The sequence below is a fragment of the Trachypithecus francoisi genome, unplaced genomic scaffold (assembly GCF_009764315.1).
Source record: "Trachypithecus francoisi isolate TF-2019V2 unplaced genomic scaffold, Tfra_2.0 Lachesis_group10, whole genome shotgun sequence".
Lineage (NCBI taxonomy): Eukaryota > Metazoa > Chordata > Mammalia > Primates > Cercopithecidae > Trachypithecus > Trachypithecus francoisi.
In genome coordinates this window covers 67,963,673-67,973,902 of record NW_022681455.1, presented here as the reverse complement: position 1 = coordinate 67,973,902, position 10,230 = coordinate 67,963,673, and the positions used below count along the sequence as shown (strand labels likewise).

General features: G+C 45.8%; 1 protein-coding gene across 1 annotated transcript in view; it reads left to right on the top strand.

Moving 5' to 3' along the window:
* The first annotated feature begins 3,762 nt into the window (after positions 1-3,762).
* The window catches only part of B3GAT2 (beta-1,3-glucuronyltransferase 2), a 69,969-nt gene continuing 63,501 nt past the window's right edge, over positions 3,763-10,230 (top strand). The window contains exon 1 of the mRNA XM_033217597.1: positions 3,763-4,362. Coding sequence (XP_033073488.1) covers positions 3,772-4,362 — 591 coding nt within the window. The 5' untranslated portion in view covers positions 3,763-3,771. The remainder of the gene's footprint in view (positions 4,363-10,230) is intronic.

Below are 10,230 nucleotides of genomic sequence, written 5' to 3'. Positions count from 1 at the left end.
GTGCAGATGCTCCAAAGTTAGGTAATTATTTTAATTACTCTAGTGACTTCCAGCAACCTTCATTATCAGCCACAGATCAAGCTTAAATTGTTCTATGTAAGAATATCATAAGCTATATGGAAAAGTACTATAGCTTACTTAGTGATTATGCTTCATAAAAATGACATTTTCTCCAAGCTCCCATTTAAAGGAGTTGTTTCCATTCCAGCTCCTGATAGACTTGTGACATATTTTAAAAGTAAGTTTTTGCACTTAAAAATGTTTTGCCCTGGTTTTCTACTTCGAATGGACATCCTTAATAATAATTTTTGTATATCTTTGCTCAGATATAATCATGAGAGATTCGGGGCCACATATTGAGTGGCTTACTGTAAAACAACATAGCATATTCAGCCATTTGAAATAAATGTTACTTGGAATGTCATCCTTATTGCATGACACGCTATACCTTGTATTTGGGGTAAATTGATTTCTTCTTTGTTCCCCTCCCTATACCAACTTGGGAAGACCCTAACAGACACTCTAGGAATCATCTTCATTATAAGCAGAGGTATTATTTTGAAGCATTATCAGTCCTGTTTAGATTTAATTTTATATTCATTTGATAACAATGATCCATCAAGATCTCTTGTGTTAAGGCGTTCTTTTGAGGAAGGGTTATCTGTATTTAAGTATCATTTATTGACTGCCTGTGTAATAATAACTCTTCTTCAAAGTACCCAACATATACCATTTAATCCTTGCAAGATTCCCATGGAGTATGTATTATTAACCCCATTTTCCAGATGAGGAAACAGGCCTTGGGAGGTTCACTGATTTTCTAAAGTTGCACAGTAGAAAGTATCCCAGATGGGACTCAAACCCAGGTCTGCCTGACTCCAAGAACCATGAAGCTCCCCAACAGGTGACTGAATGAAGTAAACCTGGATACAGATGCTAAGGGTAACAGAAAAAATGAAGTGATAGTTTGTGATGTGCTAATTAAGTGTTGTGTTTTATGACACCCATGAATTCTGGGCATGAGCTAAAGTTTCAAACTGTAAATTCGATTGATTTTGAAAGTGGTTTGGGCTAGGCACAATGGCTCACATCTGTAATCCCAACACTTTGGGAGGCCAAGGCAGGAGGACTGCTTGAGCCCAGGAGTTCAAGACCATCTTGGGTAACAGGAGAATAGGAAATTTCCTATTGCCCATTTCGGGCAATAGGAAATAGGTTTTATGGCCTAGTTGGACCAACCAAAAGTTCCCCACTAACCAAGGTTAGTGAAGTTTTTAGTACAATTCAGAAACCGCTTGAGTTTTACTCCAGCAAACACAGGTCATTTTAACCAAATTTAAAATTTCCAACAGGATGAACCAGACTTCAGTAACCTAGGGGAGAAGGGTGCACTGCTTTCTAAGAAAAATCTTTTCTTAAAGGGAAGCCTTGACTTCCTTCCTCTTCCCCATCCTGGCATGATGCTGGCGAAGAATGCATTTCCAAAGTTGTGTTATATTCAGAGGCACATTAAGCTATTCGAGAATATGGGAAGAGGTCTAATGGCTTCATTGTTTCCTATGTTTAGAATGCACTAATCTGCAGAGCTTAATGTGAGTTGTGGATAGCACAGGGAAGTTGGGACAGAAGGCGAGCTCTAGCGAGTTGTTGGGGTGGCTGGGTGTTAGTCTGCAATTTCACTCTCAGGTTTCAGAATCTGAAGAAGTAGTTAGGGAAATTCACAGATGAGCCAATGCCTTTCAACAGGTGGGGGGTTCAGGACTGGGAGAAGAGGAGCTGTCAGAAAAGCTGGAGAGCCATTCACCCCAGAGCTCTCAGTTGCACCAGAACGCACAGTCGGAGAGAGGTTTATCTGTGAACAAGCCTGAGAAAGGCAGACAACCCAGACAAGATGGGCGCAGAAATGATTTATCACAGGCTAGGGCAGAAGAGTCTGGAGCTTTCCTTCTGTTTTGCAAGCACTTCCCTGGGACGTGCCTGGGAAGCACAGCCCTTCTTCCGGTAAGTTACAGAAGGTCAGGCACTCAGCTAGTAGACCGGCTGGACTTTTTAGGCAAAAAGTGTCTAAACTAAGTGCCAAGTGTTTACTTGGGGTCTTCCAGACCCCTATCATGGTACCTATGGTATCTATTAGACATGGTACCTCTGTTTGATTTTAATGGCACCATCTTTATATCTAGGAAGGCCAACCCGGCCCGGCTGTGTCGGGTGGGATTTCTGCAGGCCATGCAGTGAGGACGCCACCAGCTATAGATACACGCAGGAGACGTGTATTTCCACTATGCCACTTGCCACTGACCTCAGAGAAATTATTTTAAACCCTAAACCTCAGCTTCCTCATCCTGAAAATGAAGGCGATTCTACTTCCTAGGCCTTCTTGACAGGAGCCTTGGGAGGCTTGAACGGAATAATTCCGGTGACAGCGAAGAATTGGGAGGGACCCTGACTCCAAATTACCGAAGAAAAATAGTTAAACATGCTCAGCTGGAGTTTTAGGGACCGCCCCCCAACCCCCCAAGATCAAACTGCAGTCAGGCAGTAGCCCTCCGAATTGATTCTTTCTTATGGACTATCTCACATGCCAAACACCTATGTGCTGCACCCCTGCATCTCCGTGGGCTCCTACTGATGTCTGCCTTGCAGTGAAAGCGCTTTTTGTTGCCGCTCTTCGATACACGCCAGCACATCAACGCGGCAGCTGGGAACAGGAGGAGGGATCCCTTCCCTTTCTCCCCTCCTTTCACTCGGAACCCTAGGAATCAGCACCAAAGCGAGTAGCCCGGCAAGTTTCCGCAAGTGAATGGATTTTCCTAGCTCATCTCCAAAGACCTTGCGCTATTTCACAAAGCTAAAGAGAGGTGAACGAGCATCACCCTCTCCCGGAGGTCGTGCAGCCCCACGGGGACGCTCCTCCCGCTCCTCCACCCGCGGTGCAGCAGCTGCCTCCAGAGCTTGCTCGCGGGGCCGCTAGCGCCAGACCCGGCTGAGAGCCGGGGGGCCCCTCCCCGCCTCCCTCTCGCAGCCCCTCTCCGCCAGTAGCAGCGCTGCTGTCTTCTCACAGGAGGACTTGGGAGGACGCTGGAGTCTGCAGCGCCCCCGCCCCTTCGCTTTTTCTTTCTTTCCTTGCTTTGGGATCTTGCTGCTGGATCCGGGAGAGGTTCTGAGAAGACAAGAGCGAGGGACTGAGCGCAGGCTTCCGCTGCGGCGCGCGAATACAGCCGGGGCCACAACCCCCAGCGTCCCCTCCCGCTCCTCGCCACCCTGGCGGGAATGTGAGGAAAGAAAGCCCCCAGCGCTGCCGCCCGCCCTCGAAGGCGTCCCAGAGAGCATCCTGGGGGCCTGCCGCTGGAGCCCCTGTTCCCGCAGCACCGCGGGACTGGAGCGGCGAGGTGCGCCGGGTGCCGCTTCTCGGCTCCCACTCTTCGGAAAGAGCGCGGTGGGGATCAGCGCTTTCCCCGCGCTCGGCACAACTCTGGGACTGGCGGCGCGCGGCTGGACCGAGTCCCATTTCCCTCCAGCTCACCCGGAGTCGGGGGCAGCCCCTGCCCGCTCCCCTGCACCCCTTATCGCTCTAGCTTGCCCGAACCTGCCGCTCCTCCACGCCCAGGTAGTGAGCCCCGCGGCTTCAGGTCTCTGCAGCGCCCTCGGCCCCATGGACAGTGCACCCGTCACCACTTCCTAAGTGCTGGCTCCGCCGCCGTCCAAGCTGCGCACCGGGATCCCTCGGCTCGCCCCTCTCTGGGGTGTCCGAGAGGCCGGGGAGTGTGCATCATGAAGTCCGTGCTATTCACCCGCTTCTTCATCCTCCTGCCCTGGATCCTAATTGTCATCATCATGCTCGACGTGGACACTCGCAAGCCGGCGCCTCCCCTCACCCCGCGCCCCTACTTCTCTCCCTACGCGGTGGGCCGCGGGGGTGCCCGACTCCCGCTCCGCAGGAGCGGCCCGGCTCACGGGACCCAAAAGCGCAACCAGTCTCGGCCGCAGCCTCAGCCGGAGCCGCAGCTGCCCACCATCTATGCCATCACGCCCACCTACAGCCGCCCGGTGCAGAAAGCGGAGCTGACCCGCCTGGCCAACACGTTCCGCCAGGTGGCGCAGCTGCACTGGATCCTGGTGGAGGACGCGGCGGCGCGCAGCGAGCTGGTGAGCCGCTTTCTGGCGCGGGCTGGGCTGCCCAGCACGCACCTGCACGTGCCAACGCCGCGGCGCTATAAGCGGCCCGGGCTGCCGCGCGCCACTGAGCAGCGCAACGCGGGCCTCGCCTGGCTGCGCCAGAGGCACCAGCACCAGCGCGCGCAGCCCGGCGTGCTCTTCTTCGCCGACGACGACAACACCTATAGTCTGGAGCTCTTCCAGGAGGTAGAGGCCAGCCCGCCCCACTGGGTGGGCGAGGGCGCGGGTGGGGGACGCCCGGGCCGGCCAGGCTGCAGCCACACGCCCCTTGCACTCCGGGTGCACTTTTGAGTTCTCAGTTCTCCATACGCGCATTCGGGGCCCCGAGTGGAGCCGCTCCTTGCTGGCACTCCGCAGCCTACGCTGGCCGTGGGTGTGGAAGGGGTGTGTGAGAGAGGATCACTGTGGCTCAAGGGGCGGGAGTCTTCTCTGGCTTTTCTATGTGGAGATTGGTGGGGAGGGGGGGGAGGTCAAGAGAATAGTACAGGTGTAAGGCGCGGTAATGATTTCCAGGGGCCGGGCTCCTGCCGACCTGAGGATGGAGCCTAGACCTGCAGGCGCTGGCTAGATCAGGGAGGGACCTGCACCGTAGGGGGTGGCGGCGGGGCGGTGGGGAGCGGGTAGGCGTGGTGTTACTCAAGGCCTTTCAGTGCCTACAGGTGTGATTCTCAGTCTAGGACCACGTAGGGAGAAAGGTGGAGATAGCCTAGAGAGAAATTTCACTATTGCAGCCCACTGGCACGGAAATGGTTGTTAGAAGAAACACTGACTTCTGTGGCGGTCCTTCCTCTCTTTCCCACACCTCACAAAAGTCTTTTTTGACCCTCCAGATATACATTTGTGTTTTTTTGTTTTGTTTTGTTTCGTTTTGTTTGCAAGAAAATCCTTTCTGGAAAATAAACTGTTCTGCCCTGTGGTTATGTCTTTTTTGCAGCCCAAGGTAATCATCTGGGCTGCCTGGTCCCTTTTCACGACCTTTCTCTAAGGCCTCTTTTTGGCGAGTTAGCCAGGACACATTTGGCGGGGCCTTTTGCCTCCTCCTGGTGCTCTCTGTGAGGTCCTGAGTGCAACCGGGCTCCCTGCTGTTGAAATGGCCCCTGAGTTCCCTGCGGGCGCACACACAACCCCAGCAGGCACAGGGTTAGAACAGGTGTTCTTCCTTGAGGCTGATATCTTGCGGTGTGTGTGTGCAGCCTGCAAATGAGACTGAGTGGCATGGGTTTTGTCAGTTTTCTTCTCTCTACGCAATTACAGCCAAAGAAAATCTTCTTGATTGATTTGACGCCCTGTGAGACTGTTGCCTTCCTCCACCTGAAATTTCTTGACGTCCTGCTTGGGAGAGACTCCCCCCGCCCCAATTCCTCTTCTCCCAAGTAAACTGGACATTGGGAAAATACTATGTGTGAGTTGGACACTGAACTCCTAAAATAATCTGTGTGTCTGGTCATCAGATACCCTAACTTCTCCCCACACTTTCATCCTCATCTCTGGTTTGCTTTCTTAACCTCAGGGCAGAGCTATTCTATACTCTTCCAGTTGAATTTTTCTTTGTGGCTTTAAAAAAAAAATTCTTAAAGGTAATTGCCGCCTTCATTTCTATTCATCCCCTCTCTCATGAATAAAAGGCACAGTAATTGTTTTTCATCCTTTCTTTTCCATCCTTTCACTGTAGAGGACTTTCTTTCCAAGTTTCTCCAGATGAATAAGTAAGCTTGGCATTGTATAGTATGGTCCTTACTCAACCCAAGATTAGAGATACCATCTGACGTTTTCAATTGGTCTTTTAATCCTGCTTCAGCGCTCCCCCCTCCAAAAAAAAAAAAAAAGTGGCTTGCATCTGAAGCGAAGACTACATTTCAATGCACCATAATTTTTAAACTGCAAGGTCTTTTTTTTTTTTTCTTCTACAACTTGGAAGTTGCCTCATCTGTGAAAATATGTGGTCTTATTGAAATAAAATAGTGCACGTTACTGTTAATAAATATTGTAGGAGGCTAGATTGTGAAGGAGGAATGATTCAGTTTATTCTGAGCTTCTAGCCTCTTGGTGTGAGGTGTTGGAAGAGTTGGCACATGCAGGCAGTGAAATGATTCAGGACACAGCCTTCCTTTGATGCTTCCCAAGCTGAAAGGAGGGCTTGTTGGTGGGGGATATTAAGCATCAGGAGAAAATTCCAGTAGGTTTTTCATTAGTCCATATGGGGGAAAATATAAAATGAGGTGAGGGTAAGGAGAAAAAATAGTATTGTCAGAGAGGACATTATAAAGGAAAACACGCAAAACTTTCAAGACACTAAACTTTTGTACAATTGGAAGTAATGAAATAATCAAAATAAGAGCATATGCAACATTTTTTAATGTTGAGGTGCCACATATACAAAATATACAACAGGTTTGTTGTTTTTGTTGTCATTTAAAGCATAATAGGCATGACATACTTAGAATTTAAGTTTTCTAGCTCCTGGAGGTCACTCCTAGACAGTAATTTTATGACTAGTACCTTTCTCTACCATTCCCCCACCAGCAATGTTTTTGGACAGATTAGGGCTTTGTTTGACATGTATGTATGCTAATATATTCAGTTTTCTTTTTTTTTTTTTTTTTTTTGAGATGGAGTCTCACTCTGTTGCCCAGGCTGGAGTGCAGTGGCACAATCTCGGCTCACTGCAAGCTCTGCCTCCCAGGTTCACACCATTCTCCTGCCTCAGCTTCCCTAGTAGCTGGGACTACAGGTGCCCGCCACCACGCCCGGCTAATTGTATTTTTAGTAGATACGGGGTTTCACGTGTTAGCCAAGATGGTCTGGATCTCCTGACCTCATGATCCGCCCACCTCAGCCTCACAAAGTGCTGGGATTACAGGCGTGAGCTACCTTGCCCAGCCAGTTTTCTTTATTATAACCTTTTGCGTGCATGGCAAGCATTAATGAACTCATTAGGCTAGTGGAATTTATGAATTCTTAATCTTGTGCATTTTCCAGAATTTGGAAACCTTTAGGTTTATTAATGAGACAGCCTACCATACACCCATTCTCAGATTAATGATTCCGTGTAAATTACAGTTTAGACATTGTTCTCTGGAGAAAAGGTAGGACCAGATAAAACATTGAAAATCTGCAGCTCCTTGGGGGAAAGCAGAGATGCTGATTAGGAATGCTATAGGGCTGAGGCATATATCTCAGCCCTTTATATTGTGCATGCACACCAATTAGTTTTTAAGTAATTCACGGTACTTAAGGAAAGAATACCCCAAGTCAGGTTTCATCTTTTATTCATGGTGCTTCTAATTTCCATGGTTGATGTTAAAGTGGATAAGATAAAAGGAGGAAAATGAACCAGGTACAAATTAGCTCCCTAAGTATTGGCTGCAAATGAAGGAAAGCAAAGGATGAAAGGTCTCCAAATTAAATTAAAGACGCAACAGGCAATCTGTGTTCAATTATTTCTCCCTGGTAACTGGAATGGTGCTTTGTCATCTCATACAGCTAACTAATTTTCAGCCTTTCCTTTCAACTGAGCTGCACCGCCAGGAAAGAAATATTTGCATTGAACACTCTTATGTTAACAGCCAAATCCATTTGCAAATGAAGTTTTAGTGTGAATCTTAGCCACAGAAATGGGGCTGTTCATTGGAGAAGGAGGTGGTAGGGTTTCTCAGGTTTCAAATAACAGCTACTCCTTTTCTTCCTGTGGCATTGATGGGGTTTTGCACCATGGATCACAGGTAATCCTGCCTCCCTGTGCATCCTATCGATCTACCTCTCTGGAAAAGCTTATTTGCAAAGGATTTAAGCTGCTTTAATAAAAGACACAACTACAGATAAATGTGACTTTATTTTTAGTCATGTTTTCAATAACACTATTGATCAGGTTTCTGTTTTTCACCAGAAAACCTTCAAAGCTTTCTTAAATTTAAAATAGATGCTTTTCAGGTGAAGTTGGTTTCACCTCTGGAAATCAATTGAATTGAAACCTTAAAAAAAAAAAAAAAAAAAAAAAACCGCTTTCCAAGCAAGAGAAAAAAAAACTTCAGAAATTTTGAATTTAATGAAATAAGACTGGAAGACAGGCTGGCTCTCAGACACTTAAGGGGTTGTCAAAGGAGTCAGTGACTGAGATTACATCTAGAAGATGTTTCTGGAAAGCAATGAACTAAAGAAGCCCCTTGTTTGAATCTTTTGTTGGCTGCTATTAAGCTATTTGTGTACTAGGCAGGTAAAGGGGTTTTGAGGTTTAATTCTGTCTTGCTCTTTTTCAGAAGCATTTGTGTGCTTTCCCTCTTTACCTGCTGCTTATTGGAGTCATAATCTGAAGGATATATGAGTTTACAATATTTGGCCCTTTTCCCCCTGAATAGTACTTCTATATATGTTTCCTGAAAGGAAACATGAGATTTACCTTTTACCCTTGGTATATTTACTTTATGAAGGGTAATTCTTTTTAAGTGAAGGAACCTAGAAGATTTTCTTGGGTGGAACATTAAAAGACCATTTTACCTGAAATGTGCCCCTTGTATTTTATTTCTCTCCCTCTGAAAGCTATTAAGAGTCATGCCATAGGTCTGATAAAATGTGAGACTTTTATAGAAATGTGTATATGAAACTACAGCCAGTTTTCTTAGGCTATAAATGTTAGGTTTTCTTTACTCTCCCTGGGTGTACAGTATTTGAATTGTGGTTCATTTTTTATAAGAGTTTTCTTTGGAGACCAGCAGCTTTCATTTGGATGTTGATATTCTAATGGGCCAGAAATAACAATTTGGGCCTAAAGATGTTCTCCTTTCTGCCTCTTCCTATTGTCTTTTTCCATCATTCTTCCTCTCTCAACCTACTTTTCACTGATGATTCTGTCTCGTGAGTAGACATGAAAACATGTTTGGATTATTGCTTGGTGCAATGAATGTTGTGTCTTTTAAACACTTAGGCTGTTGTTGCTTCTTAGAAACCATAGTGGGTGGCTCCCTTTTTGCTCTGGACTCCGCCTGCCTCTAAATTACAAGCTGGTAAATTTTCTCTTGTGTGAACAGTAATGGAATAGTAATTGCTTTTAAGGCATGCTGCAAAAGCAAAATAGAAAAACCAAAGTCAATGGTCTTATTTATTAACTGTTTCAGGTGATATTCAAGTAGTGGTAGGTTTTTTGTTGTCATTGTTTTTTTGCACAGAATTCAATATTGCACAGATATGTCTTTAAATGTTTTGGACTCTGGAATATTCAGCCTGTGTAAGTTAACACATATATATTTGATTCACAGTGCTTGTGAAGCATGAAATTTAAGTTTTGCATGGAGCTCAAATTCTCCCACCAAAATACAAATAAAAGTGTTATACCAGTACCTAGATAAGTATGTAGGTAGGTTTAGAATAGATCTCCAAAGCACAGAAATAAAACTAAGATAATTTGTTGTTCATGCCTGGTAATTTTTGCACACAATTTTAAATAAATGTTAATTCCCTATATCATGGATATAAGCAAAATATAGTTGACATAAATTGAGCATTTACTATAGGCAAGGAAGTAGCCTTAGGGTTTTACATGTATTATTTAATCCTCATAACACCCTGAGGTAGGTAATAGTGCTGTCTCTGTTTTTTTTTAATACTAATGCTAATATTTAGTTATGGACCCAGTCCCTTGGTGAGTACAGAGGACTTAAATGCAACCTGACTGTAATATAGTTGTTTACCTCTGAGCTATATAACCAGTATCCCCACTTTGGACAGAAGCATTAGGAAGTAACTTGAAAATGTCATGTAGCTGTTACGTGGCAGAGACATGCTTTTGAAACCAAGTGCCCTGGTTCTGGCACCTGCATTGTTGACTGTCCTGAACTCATGTCATTTAACACACACAGTCACATGAAAATATGTCATTATTATAATAAGTAAAGCACCTGATTAGCAGGAGCCTTGTGATATTACTGTCTTCTGTCATCCTTGAATTCAGGTCTGTCTTCTTGGTTATGTCAACTTTTAGCTTTCTCTTTTGACCTTTGGTTACTTTTTTCCTTTTTGTTGTTAATGTTTTAAATTGAAAATTTTATATGTTAATACATT